Raw genomic sequence first — 25371 nt, forward strand, 5'->3', positions numbered from 1 at the left:
CACTTTAAAAAGGCGAGAGAGTGAAACCCACAGAGGTTAAATAACGTGACTGAGGATATATATACATTTAGCAAGTGTGTGAGCCGGTACATCAGCTCTCATTGTATCGTATCACCCAGGTAATTTTATCTCTGGTTCCTTTCAGTGAATCTGGGCTCTCTCTCGCTCTCTTTCTCTCTCTCTCTCTCTCTCTCTCTCCCTCTCTCTCTCTCTTCCTCTCTCTCTCTCTCTCTTTTTGACAGGCAGAGCTAGGCAGTGAGAGAGAGAGAGACAGAGAGAAAGGTCTTCCTTCCGTTGGTTCACTCCCCTAATGGTCACTATGGCCGGCGTGCTGCGCAGATCCGAAGCCAGGAGCCAGGTGCTTCCTCCTGGTCTCCCATGCGGATGCAGGGCCCAAGGACCTGGGCCATCCTCCACTGCCTTCCCTGGCCACAGCAGAGAGCTGGACTGGAAGAGGAGCAACCGGGACAGAATCCGGTGCCCCAACCGGGACTAGAACCCAGGGTGCCAGCACCGCAGGCAGAGGATTAGCCAAGTGAGCCGTGGCGCCAGCCTGGGCTGTCTCTTTAAAAAATTATTTATCTATGGGGGTGGGGGGAGTGTGGAGAGAGAGAAATTCCCATTTCCCACCTGCTGGTTCACTCCCAAAATGCCTGCAGCCCCTCCCAGGTTGAAGCTGGGGGCTGGGAACCCAGGCCAGGCCTCCCAAGGAGCCAACTGCTTGAGTCCCCACCTGCTGCTGCCTCCCAGGGTGTGCACTAGCAGGAAGCTGGCATTGGGAGTGGACTTGAACCCAGGCGCTCTGTACAGGATGGAGGTATCCCAATCCGCAACTGAACCGCTAGGCCAAACGCCCACCCCCAAGCTGCCCTTTTAGGGGAGCCCCTGCAACGTGAGCCCCAGAGTCATGGTGTGGCTTAGTCACTGATACACTCGGTCACATCTTGCAGGACAGTTCAAGAAGCTCCAGCTTGTTAATCCCCGGCTCATGGCTCTCTAACTCTTGCTGGTGGCAGGGGCAGGCGGCAGCCTCACTCATACACCCAAACACTGGCCCCCCCTGCTGCTCCACTTCCCATCCGGCTCCCTGATGATCGCCTGGAAAAAGCAGCAGAGGACAGCCCAAGTGCCCCCCACCCCCCAACATGGGAGACTTGGACGAAGCTCCTATCTCCTGGCCCAGCACTGGCTGTTGCGGCCAACTAGAGAGTGAACTAGTGGATGGAGGATCTCTTTCTCTCTGCGTCGCCCTCTCTCTCTAACTCAAACTTTCAAAATAAATAAATAAGAAAAGAAAAAGAAGGATGTAGCCGGTAGCAGCTGACCATCCACGTCACTGTGGGAAGAAAAATCCATGCTCGTGTGTGCTCTGACCAAGGAATGCTGATGGTTTACAACGGAAACAGCGGCTGACGCCGTAGGCACCTCTTACTGGTTCTGACCAGGAGCGAACTGTGTGCTTCTAGGATGCCCAAATTGTTCCAGCCGCATCAGCTGCAGGACGAGGAGACTTTCAACAAGTGGGGTCAAGATCCTGGGCATTTTCTCTGAGAATTACAAAAGGAGCTGAAACGTGGCTCTGCCAGCACGATCCGGCAGCCACAGCACAGCCAAGGCGGCGGCTGCTGGGGGTGGGGCACGGTGGCCCTGCGACTGTGGAGGTGGCCACGGAGGCAGACCGGCCACATGCCAAGGTCGACAGAGCCAGGGGCAGTGGATTAAGATGCTCCAGGTGTTTTGCTTGGAGACTCCCTGATGCGCCAACGGGTGATGGTGTCTGCGTGTTTTGAGGGTGTCTGGAGCAGGTTAAGCCCGAGCGTGAGCGGGGCTCACGCTCAGAGAGTCCTTCTCCACCAGGACCAAGGATCGCGATCGCGGCTCATGCTCTCCTCCAGCAAAGGCAACCAGCTGAGAATTTCCATGGGGAGTCATCAGCCCCCAACCCCACCCAAGAGTCCTGCTTTGACTCCTTCTGAATGCCTTTTGCTTCCTAACCTTAAAACAGCTTTTCGATTTGTCTGCAGCCAGCAATGAGAATGGACTGCACTGACCTGAGGGACTGCCGGGCCCCTCCGTTCTCCCGGGCTGGGCCTCGCGGGTGCTGTCGGTGCCTACAGGTTGTCTTGAGCTGATGGGGCTTACGCTGAAGTCCATGTTCTCAATTTTCCCCGTCTTCCAACTTTCTTGTTTGCTTACCACTCTTCTGGCACAGTTGCTTTCAGAGGGTCATCTTCTTTCGAGTTACGAACTCTTTGTTGGGAGAAGACAGGTCTTCTATATGCCCCTCCCCCAGCCATTTTTATGGTGACCATGATGGTGATGGTTTGTCTCCACAGTGACACCTGGGGTCTGTTCTGAGCAATGCATTGTTAGGTGATTTTGTCATTATGTGGGTATCATAGAGTGGCTTGCACACACACAGATGGTCCAGGCTGATTTTTGTTTTTAAGTCCCGTATTTCCACGTTCTCAACCCCCCTCGTATTGGCTCAACATGCACAGGAAACGATCCTGGGACAGTGCCAGAGGAATAGACCAAGAGCGTCGAGGGGAAAGCCCTGGGCCAGTGGGGGCAGGGGGCGGAGGAGTGGTTCCTGGTCTGGCGCCCAGGGGGCTCCTCTGCCAGAGTCACTGCTCACAGAAGAAGGTGTAGAAGACCAGGGGGCTCCCGGATGCTGGGGCAGGAAGCATGATGTCTGCAACCCAGCCTGCTCGGTGCACAAGTCAGGGACCCCTGCAAGTACAGATGGAGCCCGCAGGAGTCCAAACTCACAGCACACTGAGCCCGTCTGCTTGCCTGTGTGCTTGTCGAACGGCCTCTTTAAACACAGATCAGATACGATAGAGCCAGAATCGGGACCCACGTTCTTGGTCATTGCTGCTCTACACTGCTGTAAGAGCCATTGGGGCTGGCGCTGTGGCACAGCAGGTTAACGCCCTGACCTGCAGTGCCGGCATTCCATATGCGTGCCGGTTCCAGTCCTGGCTCCTCCTCTTCCAATCCAGCTCTCTGCTATGGCCTGGGAAAGCAGTAGAAGATGGACCAAGTGCTTGGGCCCCTGCACTCGTGTGGGAGACCTGGAAGAAGCTCCTGGCTCTTGGCTTTGGATTGGCGTAGCTCCAGCCATTGCGGTCATCTGGGGAGTGAACCAGAGGATGGAAGACCTCTCTCTCTGTCTCTACCTCTCTCTGTAACTCTGTCTTTCAAATAAGTAAAATTAAATAAATTAAAAAAAAAAGAGCCTTGTGATGGGCCCTGGTACGAGGTCAGAAGGGAGAATGTTCTGTTCCAGAATGAAGAAGCAGAAACCGTAGGAGCAGGGCACAGGAGGAGGGGCAGTGAGGAGAAGTCTTTCATCGTTCAGTCTCTGATTCCCTGGGGACCCAGGATGAGACTAAAGCGGAATAGAGCTTGAGAAATGATTGAAAATCAAACCGAGTTTCCCCAAGGAAATGGATGTTCTAATCCTACTGCTAGAAAAGAAAATGGCGACTGTTCCTTCTTCAGAAGTCAGTTGGAGCTGACCATGGAAACCACCAAGTCGCTTCAGGGCGCCCTTCCTTGCCTGGCGGTCAACTGGCCCAGAGGGTCCGAGAGGCCGGCGGGCACAGTGGTGCCGGGGAGGAGCACTTGTGGGGGTCTCACGCTTTCCCTGGGTGTGATCCCCACTGTGGAAGCTGCGGCGGGCTGCACCTGCTTCCTTGGCTGTCTTCAGAACGTCCCCCTACAGGTCAGGACGGCGGCTGTGGGTGCGACGCGGACCCTTTGGTCTGCTCCAGCACCTCTGCTCTCTCTCACTGTCAGTAGATTCTAATACCCAGGGACTGAGCCCGCCTCTCTCTCTCTCTCTCTCTCTCTCTCTCACACACACACACAATCTCGCCTCTACTGGTTCTTTCCCCAAACATTCACAAAAGCTAGGGTTGGGTTCTGGCTGAAGCCCGAAGCTGGGAGCTCAGTCTGGGTCTCCCACATGGGTGGCAGGGACCAAGCTGCTTGAGCCACCGCCCGCTGCCTTCCCAGGAAGCTGGAGTTGGGGGTGGGGGGTGGAGGACGGAGCTGCGCCATGAATGCAGGCCGTCAAGGGTGCGATATGGGCGTTTCACGTGTTGTCTTAACCCTGTGCCAAACTCCTGCTCTAGGAATTGTTTCTAAGGAGGGAGCACGAGGTGGCAGCCTGGGGTGACAAGGATGGGCTCCTCCTTGGACACGACCCAGTGCGTCGTGAAGCCACATCCCACACCTTGCACTTAGTGCCAGTTCCTTTGAGACAAAGGGCAGTTGGCAGAAGCCCCTGCTTTATAGAGGAGGAGGCAGCGTCCACCACGTCTTGGAGGAAGCAGCATCCACGCGTCTTTATGCAAAATGGACCCAGAACAGCCCTGGCCCAGCCCTCGCCCCAGGGCCACAGATCAAGCTTGGGGCGGGGAGGGGCGTCAGCCTGGGATGCAAAGCTTCAGCTGGGATGCTTAAAAAGGAACTAGCGTCCCGTGTGCGGAGAGGGAATAGCTGTGATTTCAGCCAAGGGGACCCGTCCTACCGGGAGCCGGGGTCAAGGGATGGATCCTAATTAGCAAATCAAAGGAAACCATTTGAATGGTTCAGTTCTCTGGATTGCTGTCACGCTGGGTGGTGAGGTGGAGGGGGAAGCAAAGGAAGCTTTGAAGATGGAGCACAGGCAGACTGTCCCCGACAGCAGAGGACTGGCCCGGTGGAGGGTGGAGGAGTGTTCACCCCTGACCCCGGGCCACTGGCAAAGCCGCAGCTGACTCCGAGTGGGGTTCCTTTGGGAAGAATTCCAGACCTGGTATCTCTTCTTTAGATAATTCTAAGAGCCTGGGTTGCACCAGCATTCACATCTGCTGCCTCCCATGTGTCCCACTGGGTCTGGCTCAGTCTCCAAGTCCCTCTGCCCCCCCACTACTTTGTAAGGACAACTCCCGGGCTCACAGACACAGGGATCCTCGTTTCCCCAACTCTATGGGAATCGCTAGGGACTCAGCTATGTTGCACATTCTCGTCCTCGCGTGCGCTTTTCACTGTGCGTTTTATAGTCCTCTTGGTCTCAGTACCCAAACTTCTTTCTATGCCAGAACTCAAGGACCCTTGACAATTTTATTTCTTTTCACTGCTGTTTCTTGTCCAGTCACCAAGTCTTTGCCTCTCCCTTCAGGGCCAGCAAGGACACAGTTGTGTTCACAGAGGACCATGTGTGACACTGAATCAAGCCTTTGCCACTGGATAGCTTTTTTTTTTTTTTTTTTTTTTTTTAACAGGCAGAGTTAGGCAGTGAGAGAGAAAGGTCTTCCTTTTTTCCCATTGGTTCAACCCCTAAATGGCCGCTACGGATGGTGCGCTGCGCCGATCCGAAGCCAGGAGCCAGGTGCTTCCTCCTGGTCTCCCACGCAGGTGCAGGGCCCAGGCACTTGGGCCATCCTCCACTGCCTTCCCGGGCCACAGCAGAGAGCTGGACTGGAAGAGGGGCAACTGGGACAGAATCTGGTGCCCCAACCGGGACTAGAACCCAGGGTGCCAGCATCACAGTCGGAGGATTAGCCAAGTGAGCCGCGGCGCCGGCCCACTTGATAGCTTTGACACTCAGGAAGTGGACCTCGGGGCAGGCACTGGGGCATGGCAGGTTAGGCTGCTTCCTGGGAAGTACACGTCCCACATTGGAGCAACGGTTGGAGTGTTGGCTGCTCCAGCTTCGGATCCAGCTTCCTGCTGACGTGCCCGGAAGACAGAGATGACAGCTGAAGCCATGGAGCTCAGACTCCTGGGGACAGTGCTCCCAGGTGGGAGACCTGGCTTGAGTTCTGGGCTCCTGGCTTCAGCCTGGCCCAGCCATGGCTAGTATGGGCCTTTAGGGAGTGAGTAAGTGGATGAAAGATCGCTCTCTGTCTCTCTCACTCTGCCTCTCAAGTGGATGAAAACAAATAAAAATAATGATTGAAAAAGTACTTTGCTAGGGGCTGGCGCTGTGGCGTAGTAGATAAAGCCGCCACTTCTGGTGCTGGCATCCCCAGTAGATTCCGGTCGAGTCCCAGCTGCTCCACTTCAGATCCAGCTCTCTGCTATGGCCTGTAAAAGCAGTAGAAGATGGCCCAAGTGCTTGGGCCCCTGCACCTGCATGGAGCTCTCCCTCTCTCTCTACCTCTCCTTCTCTCTCTCTCTGTGTAACTCTGACCTTCAAATAAATAAAATAAAATCTTTTAAAAAAAGATTTTATTTTATTTATTTGAAGGACAGAGTTACAGAGAGAGGTAGAGGCAGAGAGAGGTCTTCCATCCTCTGGTTCACTCCCCAGATGACCGCAATGGCTGGAGCTGCACCGATCTGAAGCCAGGAGCCAGGAGCTTCTTCTGGGTCTCCCACACAGGTGCAGGGGCCCAAGCACTTGGTCCATCTTCTACCGCTATCCCAGGCCATAGCAGAGAGCTAGATTGGAAGAAGAGCAGCCGGGACTAGAACTGGCGCCCATATGGGATGCCGGCACTGTAGGCCAGAGTGTTAACCCCCTGTGCCACAGTGCCGGCCCCAATAAATAAATCTTTAAAAAAATGTACTTTGGGAGCTGGCACCATGGCGCAGTAGGTTAATCCTCTGCCTACAGTGCCAGCATCCCATATGGCACTGGTTCTAGCCCTGGTTACTCCTCTTCCAATCCAGCTCTCTACTATGGCCTGGAAAAGCAGTAGAAGATGGCTCAAGTGCTTGGGCCCCTGCACCCGTGTGGGAGACCTGGAAGAAGCTCCCGGCTCCTTCTTCGGATCAGCACAGCTCCGGCCGTTGCGGCCATCTGGGGAGTGAACCAATGGAAGGAAGACCTCTCTCTTTGTCTCTACCTCTCACTGTCTATAACTCTACCTCTCAAATAAATAAATAAAATCTTTTAAAAATGTACCTTGCTCATCTGTATGTTGAGGATATGAGTAGCTGCCTCACAGGGCTAAGGGCAGAAGAGTGCCAGCTCTCCACAGACGCAATAAATGTGAGCCCCTGAACTCTTGTTTAAATATGGGTTGAGTTGCAGGCCAGTGTCCCTGTCCTGGATGAAGCAATGCTCATGGGTTTGCTTGCTTATTTGTTAGTAGCTTCTCTCTGGATGCTTCCTTGGTCAAGGCCATAGGCTCTGGGTCCCTCCCCCTCTAGCTCTCATTGGTTTTTGATCTCATTCGAGTCTGTGTAAGACCCCCTAAGGTTTGGGTGCCAATGTTTCCTCCTAAAGAACAGGAAACAGCTGAATCACTGATTCTGATTCCTTCGCACCAGTGCTGTCCTTCCTTGCTCCTAAGGAGAACACACGAGGTAAAAGACAGAAGAAAGGAGAGACGGAGCGGGCAGCATTCAAACATCAGCAGACTTCTCACTTGCAGAAATGGCACCTTCTTTTCCAAAGAAAGGCTGGTGAGTCTGAGGGGACAGTCACTGGGTCTCACAGCCTCTCGGTCTCTCCTGCTACCAAACCACTGAAGATTCGCCACATCCAAGAGACACCAACCCAGTCCAGGGGGAGCGATCGGGGGCCTGAGTTAGCTGCTGGAGTGTGTTCAGCAGAAATAGGCTTCTCTGTCGTCCCCTAAAGACCACCGATATCAAAGAGCCAGGAGGCACCTGCGCTTCCTCCACACGTCTTTAATGAGGCGAGGGATTGTAGTGGTCAGCTCCCCAGCTGAGTAACCAGGTGATGCACACAGCAGGCAGATAATCAGGGCAGTGAGCGCCAAGCACTGGAGCCAACGCCCACCTGGGGTGGGTATAAAAGGGCCTGGAGGGGAGGAGGCTCTCACACTCCTGGCCTGGCCTCCCCAGCTGATCGGAAACTCCCGCACAGCCTCAGCCCAGCAACATGACCTCCTGCACCGGCTCATCCTACCCTGCGGGCAGCATCCGGAGCCTTGGAGCAAGATGTGTCCCCATCGCCTGCTCTGAGGTCGGCGTCCAGTACGGGCCAGAGGGCGACACCGCCCCCATGTGCCTCTCGGCCACCGTGGCGCACTCCAACCGGGTCCGCGTGGGGAACACCCCGCTGGGCAGACCCAGCCTCTGTCTGCCCCAAAGCTGCCGGACGGCCTGTCCCTTGCCCGGGACCTGCCACATTCCCGGCAACGTGGGCATCTGCGGGGCCTACGGGGAGGTGACCCTGAACGGGCACGAGAAGGAGACCATGCAGTTCCTGAACGACCGCCTGGCCAACTACCTGGAGAAGGTGCGGCAGCTGGAGCGCGAGAACGCGGAGCTGGAGACCACCATCCGGGAGACGAGCAAGTGCCACGAGACCAGCGTGTGCCCGGACTACCAGTCCTACTTCCGCACCATCGAGGAGCTCCAGCAGAAGGTGAGGCTTGTGAGAGCCCGGGGCGTCTGGTGTGAGAATGCAGGGAGACGTGGAAGAGCCACTGAGCTCTGAGTTTGGGATTCTATGATGCGAGTGCCATTGAATTTGGAGGCCATAGTAGACCTGGGGTCCCGAGTGAGACGACCCACACGTGAGCTGTCTTTTTGGTTTTGCTCAGATCCTGTGCACCAAGGCTGAGAATGTCAGGATTGTCATACAGATCGACAATGCCAAGCTGGCCGCGGATGACTTCAGAATCAAGTAAGTGGGGAGGGACGAGGCCCTGGTGACGCCTCTCTTCTGCTCTGTTTCTAAACACCTGTCACGGCTCTTGGCCCCAGCAGGTGTTGTTCAAAACCAGGTTTTGTTGACTAGAAGAAGAATGAGTCAGTGAGGGAACATCCACTCTTCCTTCTATAAACTTGATTTAGCCCATTCCTAGGAAGGGTCCTTAAAGAGGGCGGAAGAGAAGGAACGCTTAAGTCTGAAAGAGGCAGAGCAGTCGGGACCGGTCAGTCCCAGGTCCTGTCCATCGTATCTAGAGGATAGTGGGGCTTCGTTGGGTCCATGCTCAGCTCACTGAGAGATTCACTCACCCTTGGCCAAATCCATGGGCGGGAAGGGTTGTCTTTGCAGTTCCTTGATATCAAGACTTGTGGTTTATGAATGAGCAAGGCAGGAAGTCAGTGGGAAACCTAATCCAGTGGGTAAAGCTGCAAACATGAGGTCCAGAGGTTCACCTAGTCTTCTTTTCCTGGCACACTGGCTCCACTTTCAGTAGAATTAATGCTGCATTTTATCAGAACACTTCGGTGGAATCTACGCAGTCACTCTCAGCCAGGCATAGAATCCAGGACAACCCACTGATTCTTTCTGAGCCTCAGTTTCCATTTAGTCAATAGGCACAATGATGATCATGATCATGAGCTCTGGAGCTACAGAGTAGAACAGGGGGAATGTCGATCAAGTACCAAAGGCAAGTTCAAGGTGGTGATGGAAGTGGGAACTGGGGGCGGCTGAGAAAGGCTGGCCTTGGCCCCCTTGTGACCCGCGTCTCCCATGGTGGAAGGCACGAGAGCGAGCGCTCCCTGCGCCAGCTGGTGGAGGCAGACATGTGTGGGATGCACAAACTCATGGACGACCTGAGCTTGGCCAAGGCCGACCTGGAGGCCCAGCAGGAGTCCCTGAAGGAGGAGCAGCTGAGCCTCAAGAGCAACCACGAGCAGGTGCGGCCCTGGGCTGCCTCGCGGGGGAGGGGGGCGCTGGCAGGCCCCGGGGCAGCTGTCCTGCGGCTCTCAGAGCAGAGCCCGGCTCAGTGGGCTCCAGGAGCAAGGGGTGGTGTGGGTCTGGGAGTCCAGCCTGTGTGGAGTGTGGCAGTGTTGCCTTGGGAACTGGGGGGGTCTCCAGAGGACTCTTCCCACTGGACCCTGGGCCAGACTTTGCCGTGGGCGCGTGCGTGGGCTCCCCTCCTGTTGCTCTGCGTGCCGTCAGAAGCCCTTTCTCGCTCATGGTGTCTGTCTGTTCCGTCCCTGCAGGAAGTGAACACCCTGAGGTGTCAGCTGGGGGACAAGCTGCGCATTGAGCTGGACACTGAGCCCACCATCGACCTGAGCAGGGTGCTGGAGGAGATGCGGTGCCAGTACGAGGCCATGGTGGAGACCAACCGCAAGGACGTGGAGCAGTGGTTCCAGGCGCAGGTGGGGGCGCGGCTGCAGGGCAGGGAGGCCGGGGCTCTGCTGGGGCACTGGGCTGGGAGGGCCGGGGTTCTGCTGGGGACACCGGGCTGACCTTGGCTCTCCTGCTGTGTTTCAGTCTGAAGGCATCAGCCTGCAGGCCATGTCCTGCTCCGAGGAGCTGCAGTGCTGCCAGTCGGAGATCCTGGAGCTGCGATGCAAGGTGAACGCCCTGGAGGTGGAGCGCGAAGCCCAGCACAACCTGGTAGGTGTCGTCTTCCCCTCCACCCTGTGAACGCCACCAGCCTGGGCCAGGTGATGAAATGCATTGGGAATCTCACCAGTTCCTTCAACTCCAAGCCAGAGCTCAGGGTCCGGTTCTCTCTATTCTTGCTGGAGTTTCCTTCCTGTCCAGTTCAACTGGACTCCGAGGAATGGTTTCTATGGAAACTCCCCTCCACTTCCTTTGGAAGGAAACATGGCTGTTCAGGCCCTCATCCAACAAACCGATATCGAGTGCCTACTTTTTGTCAGGTGTTGGGGATGTAGGGAAGAGCAGGCCACTTTCCACAAGTCAGACGTTTCTGGTGAGAATGACGTCACCCTGATGGTGATTGCCCTAGATCTCTGGGGATGTCCTATGACATCTTAGGGTTTTCCCCATGCCTGGTGAGTTTGGCAATGATTTTCCTTGTTGAATTTTGAGGCTCTTGAGTCTCTGACCCCCATGATTTCCCATTGCAGAAGGACTGCCTGCAGAACTCCCTGTGCGAGGCCGAGGCCCGCTTCGGCACCGAGCTGGCCCAGATGCAGATCCTCATCAGCAACGTGGAGGAGCAGCTCTCCGAGATCCGGGCAGACCTGGAGCGGCAGAACCAGGAGTACCAGGTGCTGCTGGACGTCAAGGCCCGGCTGGAGTCGGAGATCAACACGTACCGGAGCCTGCTGGAGAGCGAGGACTGCAAGTACGTGGGGCCTGGGCAGTGCCGGCCCAGCCGCGCCCCTGACTGTTGGGCGATTCCTTAGCAATCACTCACGTGATCTCACTGGAAGGCACTCACCTGGCCACGCCCTGCTCATTCCCCTCTCCTGTGTTGGTGGCTGTCCGGTCCATCCCAGGGCACCTGGTTGTGGAAGGCACAGAGGGTGTGGAAGCCAAACGGCTGACGTGGATCCCTGTGGTCCCGCAGGCTTGTCCTTTCCTCCAGCCTTACCCTCATCCGCCCATCACCGAGATATGTGTCGCTTCCCGGTTCTCACTCTTTCTCTGTTTCTCCTCTGCAGACTCCCTTGTAATCCATGCTCTACGCCTGCCCACTGCAGCCTGCGTCCAAGCTGTGCCCCCAGCACCTGCTGGGCTCCGTCAGCCCCTGCGGCCAGCACCGGGAGTCGATTCTGAAGGTCCGCATTCCGGCGCAGGAGGTTGTGGCTGCGTGCGCTGGGCCAGGCTGCACCATTTTTCTGTCTTCTTTCCAAAAAGAGCAGACCCACTGGAGGAGGCATTTTAAATAAACCAGAGAGCAGCAGATACTTCCAAGTCGTGCCTTCCTGTCTGTGCCTGAAGCCGCACTCTGGAATGTGATTATCTTCTACTCCAGTTACTGGTTTGCTTTTTTTCAGTGTCTTTTCTGGGATTTTGGTCTTAATCTGATGTTTCAAAATCCCCTAAAATGTAACTGGTTCCTGTATGAAATGGCCAATAAACCTCCTTGCTCTACAAGTGCTGTCTTCCTGTTGCTGGCTGCTGCCTGGTGGGCGGGTCCTGCCCCCAGTCCTCGGGTCCTCCCCAGGCCCTGGCGTGTTGCTCCATGAGCTCTCTGCAGTGCGAGGGTCTCAGCCTCTGGATAAAGGCCCCTCCCCGACATTGCATGTGTGCTCTCCCTGCCCATGGATCCTTACAGGCTGGCAAAAGGATGTGATGCCGGCTGCCAAGCCTGGATTCTTCCAGAACAGCTCAGAACTAACATGTCCCTGCCATGCTTTTGGCATCTCTGGCCTCTCGGCGTTTTGTCCAAGAACAAAATCACAACACTCCACGTTCCAGTCTGGTCCAAGGGAGCTCATGTTGAGACCTGCCTTGGCCAAGTTGCCCAGATGCTTCTAGCTCAAGCTGGTGCCGTCACGCACGGACAGGACCCTTGCCCATTCTCCCACACAGGCGGAGGCCAAGGCTGGGCCCCAGGGATGGTTGCCGTGGTCCCGGCTTATCGGCAGGATGTAGTTTTTACAGAGAGAGGCTCCCCCTGGGGGGTGTGCTGTGTGCTTGGAAGCCTGGACTGTGAGGGCTGCGGCCGACTGCCTCTGGCATGGGCCCTGGTGGTGGAGCAGGGGAGGAGCAGCCCCTGGGAGGCTGTGTTGCCTTCTGCATGGTGTGCCCAGGCAAATGACACACTCAGGTCTTGGCTCACCTACGTACCCCATTGCAAAGACCCATGCACGTGGGGGCTTCCGCATGGCAGCATGGAAACGCCTCTTGCATCAGGCTGACCCTGGGCAGGTGGCGGTAGCTGAGTGAGGCTGGTCAGGCCATGATGCTGTCTCGGGGTCTAGTCCCACTCATGAAGGGAGGCTATGTTTGTCCCCCTCTCACTGTGGTTGAGGGGTCACCCCCACAAGGCTCCTGGCACACAGAGGTGCTCAGCGGATCACGATTTGCTGGGACTCCCTGGGGGCCTGCAAGGACAGCCTTGGCCTTCTCGGAGGGGAAGAGGAGTTCAGGGGGCAGCAGCAGGACCAACCCCCAGCACCAGGGGCCCTGGGTTCCCAGGCTGGGCGCTTGGGAGTTTGAGCACGCCCTGTGTCCACCCGTCTGCTGTTGCTAAGAGGGCTCGGGGTCTCACTCCAGGGCCTCACAGAGAGAAGCACCCTTGGGGTTCTCAGAGGGCATGAGTGTCTGCTGGGCTCTTGTGGCTTTGTTGGAACGAGTAACCCATGAGCGTCAAGTTGTATGCAGTGCGCACAACCCCTGCATGTGTGGGGGCCTCTGAGGTCTGGCCTGTGCTCATCTCGCCTGGTCAGGCTGTACCTGTAAGAAACTCCAGGTCCCATGGCTGCCAGGCATGGCAGGAGAGGACACTGAGACACAGAGGGCCGCGGGCGGGAGAGGCTGGCGGGTGGCACCTGATGCTGCAGTCTTATTCCCCCCAGCCATTGCCGCCTGGGGGACTAGTCTCTCCTCGCTTTAGTGCCAAATCCCCAGTCCCAAGCCCCATCTCACTCTCCCTACAGGTGCATTCTCCCACCTTCTCTCAATTTCATGTTTATTTACTTATTTGAAAGGGAGAGAGATCTCCCAGGTGTTGGTTTGCTCCCCCCAAATGCCCACAACGGCCAGGGCTGGGCCAGACCAAAGCCAGGAGCCAGGAACTCCATCCAGGTCTCCTACGTGGGTGGCGGAGGTGCCAGGACTTGAACCAGCACTCTGGTACGGGGCGTGGGCGTGGCCAGTGGTGGCTAACCCGCGGCAGCACAGGCCTGCTCCTCCACTGGTACTTAAAGCCTCTCTCGGGCCTCCCTGCATCACCTTACTCCTGTGAGTGGATCCACATGGCCCCGGAGGGGGTGTCTGGTCGGGCTTGGGCCACAATGATTGCAACCAGGTTGCTTTCCAGGGGGCTCTTGCTTTCCTTGCCCTGAGACTTCTGCTCCTCAGCTGAGGACCACGTCTGGTTCTGAGCCCCCCACCCATGTTCTGTCTCACGGCAATGCCCCTTTCCTGGCTGGCTGGGGTGACACCAGTCGCGCCTCACCAGGGCCCCCACTCATTTTTTTCCCCTCCAAATGCCGTTTGCCACAACAGCCCAGGCGAGAGGAGAGGTGAACGGACAGGCACCTGCAGGCCCTGGGGTGGACACTGCGGCGCTGAGCCACCCGGGGGAAAACCACTTCTGCTCCCAGCACTGTCCACACTGGGAAGCCAGGGACACGCAGGTGGAGCTCTGGCCTCTCCCAGACAGGCGCGTTTTTCTTTAGATACAGCTATTTTGGGGGGGGTCCATGGTGTGTGATACCGAGGCTGCTTGCGGGTCCCTCACCCCCTACCCCTTCTCTCAGCATCCGTCCTTCACCTTCCTCACCAAGAATGAAATCAGCTTCTTGTGGCTTTTTGGACTATTTTTAGTGTTTCTTTTTTTTTTTCATTGAATTCTGTGTTTCTCAGCCATACTGGCCCACTTCCTTCCTATAAATATACCTCCTTTCCTCACCTAATGCTGTTTTTGACCTTCAAAAATATAAATAACCCAAGGTGGGCACCTGGCCTAGCAGGTGACGCCTGCTACCCCCACACCCCGCATCTGATGCCCGAGTTCGAGTCCCGGCTCCCCTGTTAAGTTCCAGCTTTCTGCTAACAGGCATCCTGGGAGCCAGTGGTGATGGCTGGAGTAGCTGGGGCCCTGCCACTTGCGTGGGGCCGAGTTCCCAGCACCTGGATTTGACTTGGCCCAGCGCCAGCTGTTGCAGACATTTGGGGGATGAATCAGCAGATGGCAGCTCCCTGCCTCTCAAGAAATAAATAAAAAAAATACATAAATATCAAACAAGTCACGGTTAGAAGACGGCTCATGCAGAATACAGGTTATGCTAGTTTCAGCGACACTCCCTCGCACCCCACAGCTGCCCTGCCGCTTGTTTTGGGGATCCCCAACGTCGCCTCCGCTTCAGGACTCCTTTCCAAGTAGGAGCCTCAAATCAAGCAGCCGGCCAGGCATAGCGCCCCCTAGTGTCGGAGGAGGAAGGTGTCTCAGCAGTTCAGACAAGCCCGGCTGCTCCATCAGGGCCGCTGACCCCTAGTGGCCAGTGCCCCGCAAGCCAGGCGGCACACCAGCGCCGAGCTGAGTGCAGCTTCTGCCCTTGAGCTGGCTCTTCCCCAGGGCTTCCCAGCTCCCCCGAAGCAACGATTGTCCCAGGAACCCAAGGGTGACCTCAGGGTCACTCCTGGTTTCTCTTTCTGCCTTGACAATGTTCCCTCCCCGCCCCCAGTACAGTCCCCCCGTGCGACCCCTCTGCATCGCTGGCCGCCTGCTTCCCTCTTCATCGGCTCTGGTTGTCATCAGCCTGCCAGGATTCTTGTTTTTGTTTTTAAAGATTTATTTATTTACTTGAAAGTTAGAGTTATTGAGAGAGGGAGACACACACACATACACACACACACACTCGCAGAGATGAGAGAGATGGAGGTCTTCTGTCTGCTGAGTCACTTCCCAAGTGGCTGCAACAGCCAGGGCTGAGCCAGGCTGAAGACAGGAGCCAGGCGCCTCATCCAGGTCTCTCATTTGGGAAGTGGGGGCCGAAGGACTTGGGCTGTCCTCCACTGCTTTTCCTGGCCCATTAGCAGGGAAAGGGATTGGAAGTGGAGGGCCGGCGCTGTGGCACAGTGGGTTAATCCTCCACCTTCGGCGCCAGCATCCCATATGGGCACTGGTTCTAGTCCTGGCTGCTCCACTTCCGATCCAGCTCTCTGCTATGGCCTGGTAAAGCAGTGGAAGATGGCCCAAGTGCTTGGGCCCCTGCACCAGTGTGGGAGACCCAGAAGTTCCTGGCTCCTGGCTTCAGATCGGCTAGCTTTGGCCATTGCGGCCATTTGGGGAGTAAACCAGTGGATGGAAGACCTCTCTCTCTTTCTTTGCCTCTCACTGTAGCTCTGCCTCTCAAGTGAATAAACAGAATCTTAAAAAAAAAAAAAAAAAAAAAAGAAGTGGGCAGCCCGAACACTAACCAACACCATATGAAGTGCTGGCACTGAAGGTGGTGGCTTTACCCCTGACGCCACAATGCCGGCCCCTGCCAGGATTCTAGAAGGAGCCTCCTCCTGCTCCCATCTCTTCTCTGCCAAGGTCATCCTGCACACACCACTGATCCAGTGCTCTTGTGTGTATTTATTGAGTGTATATTATGTCCTCCGAGGCACTGTGCAATGTGCTAGAGACCACACATGTTAGAGACTCAACCTTCTCACCCCAGGGTCCTTATTGGGCAGCGAATTAATTTCCCTAGCCTGTTCCTTTGACAGCAATCTCTCTTGTCTGCTCAAGCACCTCCGGAGGACACCTTGTGTCCCTGTCTGTATTTCTAGCTCTTTAGACACATGTGTGGCCAGGGCAGGAACTCAGCACCTATTTACCGAGTGAGCTGAGTGGCTGTCTGTGGCATGGCTGGGTTCTGAGGGCTTTGGCTTGGAGCTCGGTCCAACCTCCGCAGTCTGGTCCCCGCCGGGCCTCCTGCGAAAGCCAGCAGAACTTGGCGAGGCAGACCCAGGCGAATGTTTTGAGGACTAGCTTGGTGAGCTCAGACCGGTGACTTGGTTTTCTTTGTTCTGCAGTGGGATACTCAGAACTACTTTGCAGGTGTGTTGCAGTGTAGGAATTAAAGCCTGTCGGTGTCTAAAGCATCTAGTGTGCGCTTGGTGGCACAGAGTAGGTGGCCAACCACGGTAGCGGATGTCTGCTTTGCATATACAGGGCCGGGGTTGGGGGGGGGGAGCTAAGTGCAGTACTGGAGGTCAGACGGCAAGCCTGACTCCAGCACTGGGGAGGTGGCAGTAGGACTTCCCTGACCTCTGCTTGCCTGCCACAGACACTGTTTGCTATGTGCGCTGGCTTCTGTCCCGCCGTGGGAACCACAGCGTGTGGGCTTCCTCCTTGGCCCGCCCTTCTCCTTCCATCTGAGATGTTCTCATAAAACAAACCTTGGTGAACCAGGAAAACAAACAGAACTTGTTTAGTGAGAGAGACAGAGAGAGAGAGAGGAGGGGGGAGATAGAGAGGGAGAGAGAGGAGATCTGTCTGTTGCTTCACTCACAAAATGGCTGCAACGGCCAGGTCTGGGCCAGGCTGAAGCCAGGGGCCCAGGAGCTCCATTCTGGTCTCCCCCATGGGTGGCAGGGACCCAAGTGCTTGAGCATCACCTTCTGCTTCCCAGCATGCATTAGCAGGAAGCAGAGCAGCTGGGACTGGACCTGGCAATCAGACGTGGGCTGCGGGCATCACAAGTCGTGTCCCCCCACGCCACAGTGCTGCTGATCTTAAATGCGATTACCCAGACAGTGCCCCCCGACTCATCAGGTGCCGCCTTGTCACGTGGTGCTTCGCTTGCACAGGCGACACTCTCTACAGAGTGTGCGTCGTGCTGTGGAGCAGGGTTTCTGTCCTTAGCTGTGGTCCCCAGGCCTGCAGCATCAGCATCTCCTGGGAACTTGTTAGAAATGCAGATTCCTGGGCCTGGCCCCAGACCTACGGAGTCGGGAGGTGGAGACCCCTCCAGGTGATTCCGAGGTGGGGTTAAAGTTTGCGAACCACAAACCCTTTCCCTTGCAAACAGAAGCAGGGCTGTGGTTGCAGCACAGCTGAGCGTCCGCTTCAGCTCTGTTCTGCCTGATTTTGCGTGGTTCAGACTTCCTGGGGGCAGGCCTGGTGCTGGCTGCACACCTGCATTCCTGAGGCTGCACCCTGCTCTGCCTGAGCCCAGCAGGCCGGCGTCACCTCTGATGTTTGCGCGCACTCATTTATTGCGGTCTCCAGGATTTTCAGAGAGCCTTCTCTCCCCTGCTCTCGCTGGCCAGCCCTTCCCAGATAACATCTCTTGGGTGTACCCTGTGCGTCTCCAGGGCCCAGGCCTTCCGCGGAGTCTCGTGACCCAGCTCTCTCGCTCTGAGCTTACTGTGAGGACCGAGTTCCCCTTATCCATCTGTGCACCTGCACGATGTCTTGAGGAGGGCTTTGCCTTAGTGAGAGCTCATGAACACCAGAAACTTGGAGTAGTGAATGCCACCCACGTCTGTACACAGAGTAGCCAGGGCAGGTGTCCCCCTGAGTCCCCCTGGTCCTATAAGGGACTGAGTGGCCGCTGCAGGGTGAGGGCTGAGTAGCTGGGTGGTACCAGAACAAGAGTCCTGGACAGGAAAGGTTTCTGGGCCATCTACAAGCAGTCTCTTAACCTAAACTCCCATTCTAGGCCTCCTCTTAGGAGTGACGGGAACTAGGTGGCGTGTTCCCAGAGGAATATACACAAGGTGGCAAGGGGACCCAGACGTGTGCTACATAAAGAACCCGAGGGAGCAATCTCACATCTGTTGCAGAGAGCTGAGAGTCAGAATGAAGGGATTTGTCCCCCGGGGCACTCCTGGGCAGAACTAGATGACCTGAAGGGCGTCCTCTCTGGCTGACCTGTGAAGGCATCACCAGCCTCCAGCACAGAGGAAGGCCTGTTTGCCGGGTGAGCGGATGCGTGAACACGGGGCGACAGATGTGCACCTGCGTAAATGACTTTCTTGCAATATCCCACGCTGTGAGCTCCTCCAGGCAGAGCTAGATGCTGTTTATCGCTGGAGCTCAGGGTCTTGCACAAGGCCTGGGAATCTGTAAACCACAGGGCCCGAGTTGGCCCAGGGTGGCAGGGACCATGGTGGGAAACGGCCAGCTGGACCCCCAGCGTGCGAGAGGTTATCGGGAGGGACTTCATGCCCAAAGGGATGGTGAGATCCCTTCCAGCTTGGAGAGTCCAGGCTTTAGGGTCAGCTCAGACACACACACACACACACACACACACACACACACACACACACGGCTCATCCTGGGAGTGGGGTCAGGGCTGCGTCTTCATTAGCATAGACTGGAAGCTGGCTGGCAGCCCTTGCCTGAGCTTGATTGAAGCCAGCAAGCTGCTGGTTGCTGCTTTCAGACATAGAGGAGGCCGTAAAGCTTCTGACGCTCTGAGTGTGTCTGAAGATTAAGGAAATTTAAATTTTGCTCCAGAGTCCTCCAAATAATGCGCCATCAAGGTAGGTGTATTTCAAAGAAATGCAAAAAACATTTCAAAAGGTGAAAGATCAAAGTTTTGAGCGTGTGTTTTTTATAAAGAAGGCAAGGAGGGGCTCTGGTGCGGGGCAGCAAGGAGGTGGGTGCTGGCCAGGAGGGCGGGGCCCTGAGAGCAGACACCACAAAGCCCTAACCACCTGTGCGCGTGGTGTGCCTGGACGGCAACGCGCAGGCGCGCGCTTTTTATTTCTTGGGAATCTCGATTACTCAGCTTCATTCATGAGTTTTTTCTCACTTTCACAGCGGCTGACCTGTTTTAAAATAGCCAGAATCAGCTTGATGTTTTTGTTTTAATTGGCTCCAAAATACTCTTTAAGTTTCTCATTTGATTTCCTCTTGCACCCCCTGGTTACTGACAAGACTGTTCGTTTTCAGGCTCCCACATTAATCTGGATTTGGGCTGCCTTTTTTAAAAAAAAATTTTCCAAGTTATTTATTTTTTAACAGAAAGGGAACAGATTTAATGCCCTTCATAGATACAATTCTAAGGATATAGTGCTAGTTTTCCTCCCACCCCTCTGTGAATTTGTTTTAACTGTATGTGGTCATGAATGGAAATAGAAATGTGTTGTGTTAATTTCATATTTTGTGTGCTGTGGTCTGTTGATGTGAGGCATTGTGTTATTGATTGGCATAGGATAAATCCCACTTGCTCGGGGTGAAAGATCTTTTTTTTTTTTAAATCAATGAATTTAGTTTTTAAGGCGAGCACCTTCCCTGCGTGTCATGCATACGGCTCTGGGAGCAGTGATGCTTCTCGCCCCTCTCCTGCCCACGCTGCACCCCCTCCTCCCTCCTCTCTTATTCTTCCTCTTCGTCTTTACAATGATCCACTTTCAGTTTATTTTATACTCATAAGAGGAACCCTGCACTGAGTGCAGAATTCAACAAAGAGTGAGCAGAAAATCACACTGCTCACCCCAGGGCTGCTTTCCATTGTTCTAACTTTGTCTCTCTTCCTAATGTTTGTGACAGAAACGTCCATCACTTTCCTTCCAGAGGAGCCTGGATCTTAACTGGTCTTCCCTCACCTTCTAGGAAAGCCTCTTGCCAGGGGGCGGATTCCTGTCTCACCTGGAGACCCCGGGATGGTGCTGATGTCCGAGGCTCCCCACACCTGGGCGAGATGCAGCTGTCCAGGCCGTGAGCACCAGCATGGCCGGACCGCTCGCCGCTTCCCAGCAGGGCATATGCTGTCCATTTTGTCCTCTGTGAGAGCTGTTCTCTCCCCCAGCCCTCCGGGAAAACAGCACCCGGAGGTTAATCTTAAATATCTTAGATATCCCTCATTCCATGAAGTCTTTCTCTGGCCCCTCAATGAGCTCATTTTTAGAAAAGCACTTTCTCTTTAATACCAAGGTCATTGGCTTTGCTTCCCCCCTCGTCTGAAAGATCTAAGCCCTCCTTGTCCACCGAGGCAGGCCCCGCGCAGGGTCTATTTCACAGATGTGAGCCGGCAGAGGGAGAGGATTTGCAGCCACAGAGAGCGGGCAGTGTGGAGACCTGGTTTCCTCCATGTCCGAGGCCCCCGGGAGCATCCTCTGTGGGTTAAGGCCTTTTTCATGAGCTCATTAACTCTTTATAGGAGACAAAAATCCCTGACTAATAGAGTGATTGTACAACAATCGACATCAATATTAATGAGGAAAATGCCCATTTTCTTACACCAACACCCATGAAGGACCTATATAAAGTCTGCCAGCGAGGGGCGGTTTTGGCTTTAAGTGGATCCAACCGCGAGCGAAGTCGCAGTCCTGGCTTCTCGCGCCATGAATTCTACGCCTTGCAGCTCCCTCCGGGGCAGGCAGGTTGCAGAAGCCGAGGCGGCTGCCCCACCTCTCTTGGCCACTGTGGCGCATGCCAACCGGGTCCGCGTGGGCAACACCCCGCTGGGCAGACCCAGCCTCTGTCTGCCCCAAAGCTGCCGGACGGCCTGTCCCTTGCCCGGGACCTGCCACATTCCCGGCAACGTGGGCATCTGCGGGGCCTACGGGGAGGTGACCCTGAACGGGCACGAGAAGGAGACCATGCAGTTCCTGAACGACCGCCTGGCCAACTACCTGGAGAAGGTGCGGCAGCTGGAGCGCGAGAACGCGGAGCTGGAGACCACCATCCGGGAGACGAGCAAGTGCCACGAGACCAGCGTGTGCCCGGACTACCAGTCCTACTTCCGCACCATCGAGGAGCTCCAGCAGAAGGTGAGGGCTGTGGCGCACAGATCAGGGGTCAGCCTGCGGCTCCTCGCCCCGGGGGGCCAATTCCTGCCTCCTGGCTGCTTTTGTAGAGTCGGGCGGGGGCCCTGGCTCGGCTCACCCGTGTCTGTGGCAGCTTTTGGGCTGCAGGGCAGAGCTGGGGTGCTGCGACAGACTGCCTGGTCTGCAGAGGTGCGTGATTGACTGTTTAGCTTTTGGTAGAAAAAGGTGACTGACCTTTGCTCTCGATGCGCAGGGCCTGGGCCAGCAGTGGGATCAGAACCACTTGCGATGTATCTTGAATTATGGGAAGAGAGTGTTTGGAGTGACGGTGAATGGGAGTGTGTAAAGGATGGGATGGGAGACTGATTTATTATTTACTTCTTTTTTCTTTGAGAGGGAGGGAGATAGAGCGTGAGTCCACCTGCTGGTTCACTCCTCAAATACCTACAGCAGCCGGGGTTGGGCCAGGCCGAAGCCAGGAGTCTGGAACTCCATCCTGCCTTCTGCACGGGCTGCAGGCCCTCAAGTACTTCATCCATCATCTGCTGGCTCCCAGCGCGTGCATTTTGAACCCAGGCACTCTGATACAGGACGCAGGCACCCCAAGCAGTGAATTAACTCCTGCACCTCTCACGCGCCCTGGGAGGTAGGATTTGTCTTCCCAGGATTCTGAGTCCAGGATTAGTCTCTGTCCTTACAATTCCTAAACTGTTGTTACGAAACCAGTGCTACTGTTAGGAGAGCAACTAACCTGTGGTGTAGCCAGACAGTGAGAGGAGTCTTTTTAACGCGCTTGACGAGCAGTGCCTGTATGCTCAGTAGTTGGCCTCATGGGCATAGCTCCCATCTTTGATTATCCACCGAGTGCTTCTTAAGAGCCTGCATCTTAGTTGGGAGACAGGAAGATGAAGAGCATCAACACAGGAGCCGTAGACACCTGGTTAGATTCTGAGAAGAGCTTTGCGAAGTTGCACAACCAGAGGGAGGGACTTCTTACTTGCAACAGAGCCCAGTTTATCCAAAGCTTTCGTGGCCAGTCCCTTGCTCTGTGGCCCAGATTCCAACTCTTGTTTGTATCAGGCTCAGCATCGTATTTGGCAAACCCGAGCCTTTGCTGTCTGTGCACTTGGCCGCTGCTTCCGTCTCCTGCTTCTGTGACTCCACGCCTTCCTGTTCCCAAGACACCTCCTGCACATCCTCACCCCTGGAGCACAAAAGCATGGCTTCCGTGTGTGGGAGTTCGTGGTGTCCGCGCAGAGCGGCAGGGAATCCCTCACCGGCCTCCTTCCTCCCCCAGATCCTGTGCATCAAATCTGAGAACAACAGGCTGGTGGTGCAAGTGGACAATGCCAAGCTGGCTGCCGACGACTTCAGGACCAAGTGAGTTGGGGGCACACAGGAAAAGCTAGCCCACAGTTAGACTGCAAGGGGAGGGTCGCTGGGATCTCAGCTGTAGGCCACATCGCTGCGCCCCTTCTTGCTCACTGACTCCGACCCCCGTACCTGCCCCGTGGAAGGTACGAGACGGAGCACTCGCTGCAGCAGCTGGTGGAGGCCGACATCTGCGGCCTGCGAAAGGCGTTGGACAACCTCACCCTTGCCAAGAGTGACCTGGAGGCCCAGCTGGAGTCCCTGCAGGAGGAGCTGCTCTGTCTCAAGAAGAACCACGAGCAGGTGCGTGGCCCCTTGTGCAGGTGCGTGGCCCCTTGTGCAGGTGTACGGCACCTTGTGCAGGTGCACGGCCCCTTGTGCAGGTGCACGGCCCCTTGTGCAGGTGCGTGGCCCCTTGTGTGCCGTGCTGACGTGGTGGGGGGTGAACTCAGGCTCACTATGGGGAAGAAACGAGGCGTTCTCCTGCTTGAATATTGGCAGCTCTGCGGGCTTCGCCTTGTAGCTAAGCCTCACAAGCTATGTAGGCGAGCTCTGGCTCATGGCGAGAGGCTGTGCCTCTTCCACAGCCCCTGGAAACTTCTAGGCTGGCGCTGGCCCTGCTGCCTCTTCAGAGGACAAGAAGTGGGGGCCCAGGGGAGCAGCGGGGGCCTCATGAGTGGCCGCCTTTTTCCTTTGCCCCCAGGAAGCCCACACCCTGAGGTGTCAGCTGGGGGACAAGCTGCGCATTGAGCTGGACACTGAGCCCACCATCGACCTGGGCAGGGTGCTGGAGGAGATGCGGTGCCAGTACGAGGCCATGGTGGAGACCAACCGCAAGGACGTGGAGCAGTGGTTCCAGGCGCAGGTGGGGGCATGGCTGCAGGGCTGGGAGGGCCGGGGTTCTGCTGGGGCACTGGGCTGGGAGGGCCGGGGCTCTGCTGGGGCACTGGGCAGAGAGGGCCCTGGCTCTGCTGGGGCACTGGGCTGGGAGGGCCTGGGCTCTGCTGGGGCACTGGGCAGGGAGGGCCCTGGGCTCTGCTGTGGACAGCGGGCTGACCTCGGCTCTCCTGCTGTGTTTCAGTCTGAAGGCATCAGCCTGCAGGCCATGTCCTGCTCCGAGGAGCTGCAGTGCTGCCAGTCGGAGATCCTGGAGCTGCAACGCACGGTGAACGCCCTGGAGGTGGAGCTTCAGGCCCAGCACACAATGGTGGGTTCCTGTGCGTGTGTGCCTGCGTGCCTGCGTGCGTAAGGTTCCCGGGGCTCCACTGCCCTGGGCTCAGTTCTGGTCTCATTCATACACCGAGCAGGGCCTCAGCTCATAGCACGACTTCGTCTCCTCTGCGGAACCTTCTCATGGGTGTGGGTGCTAGGGGGTGAGCAGGACCCCAGGTGGGGAGGGCCTGCGTGCACCGTCAGGGCACTAACTGTGTGAGTTCTTGCAGCTGAAGATGCTGAAGGCAGCTGGGTTCGTCCCTGGGCCCGGCGGGCTCTGGGGGCGCAGGTCTCCCTGAGACAGTTGGGGGTGAGGAGTCTTGATTTTTCCGCCTGAGCCCGCCTTTCTTTGGTGCTGCAGAAGGACTGCCTGCAGAACTCCCTGTGCGAGGCCGAGGCCCGCTTCGGCACCGAGCTGGCCCAGATGCAGATCCTCATCAGCAACGTGGAGGAGCAGCTCTCCGAGATCCGGGCGGACCTGGAGCGGCAGAACCAGGAGTACCAGGTGCTGCTGGACGTCAAGGCCCGGCTGGAGTCGGAGATCAGCACGTACCGGAGCCTGCTGGAGAGTGAGGACTGCAAGTAGGTCCCCCAAGGTTGCGCGCATCAGCGGGTCACCAGCATGGACGAAGCAGGGATCTGTTGTAGGAAATGACCTACCAGTAGCCCCGGGCCTCATCTTTGGGGAGCAACTTGTACCCCAGGAGGCCTGGTGAGCACACATCCACCTGGACATCTGGGTGGATGAAGGTGTGCAGCTCACGCCTCCTGGGCTGCTTGGCAGGTTGCACTCCTCCAGGTCTGACTCTGGCGAGCTCAGGGCGTGCAGGCTGGGCTGGGTTCGCTCTGGAAGCAGCATCCCAGGGACAGGGATTCTCCGTCCTCAGTGCTGTGCTGAGGGCATGAGCACCTGTTCTTCTGTTCCAGTTCCTTGGTAGCCCCGCGAAAAGGCTAATGCAGATCAACCAGTTCCCCCTCTTAGGCCATAAGCAACAGGGTTAGGGGCTCTTTAATTGAGAGAGTGGCTGACATCAGGATTCTTTGCTGCCTCCGGCTCTTCCCGTCTCTCCATTACGCCCCCTCTGCACAGGAGGTAGCTCTAGCCTTTGCACTTAGGGCCTCTGTGTGCTGGCCTTAGTCTCCAATCCAGGCATCTTCCTGCCCATTTGGGGGCTTACAGCGCCCTCTAGAGTCTAGTGCTGGAGTTTGCCCTCATACACTAAAGTGTGTACAGACTTGTGTTGTTCCTGTCTCACACCAGTGTCTTCAACCACTCCTTCTGTGTCCACAGGCTGCCCTGCCACCCGTGTGCCACGCCAGCCTCCAGCACCAGGGGGCCAGCCCCGGCCCCCTGCGCCCCCTGCCCTGCTGGGCCTCCCCGGGCCCCCTGTGGGTCCTGCTTGTCCACTCGACGCTGACACGGGCCTCAGCCTGTGGGAAATGGGTCCGTCCTCAGATGCTGTGACTCGGCTCTCCAGGCCTGCCTTCCCGGGCCAGCCCGGCGGGAGACCGAGGCGAGGCGGCTCCTTGGGGGACAGTTTTGTGAGTCCAGCCGTGCAGCCCCTGGCCGGGATGTGTGCTTCCTCTCCTCGGGGTGTCCTGTTTCTCTTCTGCTGCTGCCAGATTTCCTGTTGGCTTTATTTTCATTTTGCTAATAAATTTCACACTTGCAACACGACGGGTCCTCGTCCTTCTGGTCTCCTTGTCTCCATTGCAGGCTGAGAACCTTGCCGGGTGCTCCTGGAGCCGGCTGCCCCCATGGAAGTGGC

The 25371-nt window shown here is 56.5% G+C and overlaps 1 protein-coding gene and 1 long non-coding RNA gene across 7 annotated transcripts in view; one reads left to right on the forward strand and one right to left on the reverse strand.

Annotated features, from left to right (window-relative positions):
• The window catches only part of LOC108178584 (uncharacterized), a 46825-nt gene that overhangs the window by 16010 nt on the left and 5444 nt on the right, over positions 1-25371 (reverse strand). The gene's annotated exons all lie outside the window — the stretch shown is intronic.
• LOC100343422 (keratin, type I cuticular Ha3-I) overlaps positions 7767-25371 on the forward strand; it is a 57961-nt gene continuing 40356 nt past the window's right edge. Inside the window, exons 1-7 of one of the 5 annotated variants that reach the window (XM_051824957.2) lie at positions 7767-8338; positions 8517-8599; positions 9408-9564; positions 9874-10035; positions 10151-10276; positions 10756-10976; positions 24894-25280. In XM_051824957.2, the coding sequence (XP_051680917.1) occupies positions 7850-8338; positions 8517-8599; positions 9408-9564; positions 9874-10035; positions 10151-10276; positions 10756-10976; positions 24894-25020 (1365 nt within the window). In that variant the 5' untranslated portion in view covers positions 7767-7849 and the 3' untranslated portion in view covers positions 25021-25280. Of the gene's footprint in view, positions 8339-8516; positions 8600-9407; positions 9565-9873; positions 10036-10150; positions 10277-10755; positions 10977-11295; positions 11732-20527; positions 21023-22316; positions 22400-22536; positions 22694-23093; positions 23256-23471; positions 23598-23963; positions 24185-24893; positions 25281-25371 lie in introns of those variants that run through there. The other 4 variants (XM_002719377.5, XM_070060703.1, XM_070060706.1 and 1 more) reach the window with 4 other exon arrangements.

The sequence above is a fragment of the Oryctolagus cuniculus genome, chromosome 17 (genome assembly GCF_964237555.1).
Source record: "Oryctolagus cuniculus chromosome 17, mOryCun1.1, whole genome shotgun sequence".
Classification (NCBI taxonomy): domain Eukaryota; kingdom Metazoa; phylum Chordata; class Mammalia; order Lagomorpha; family Leporidae; genus Oryctolagus; species Oryctolagus cuniculus.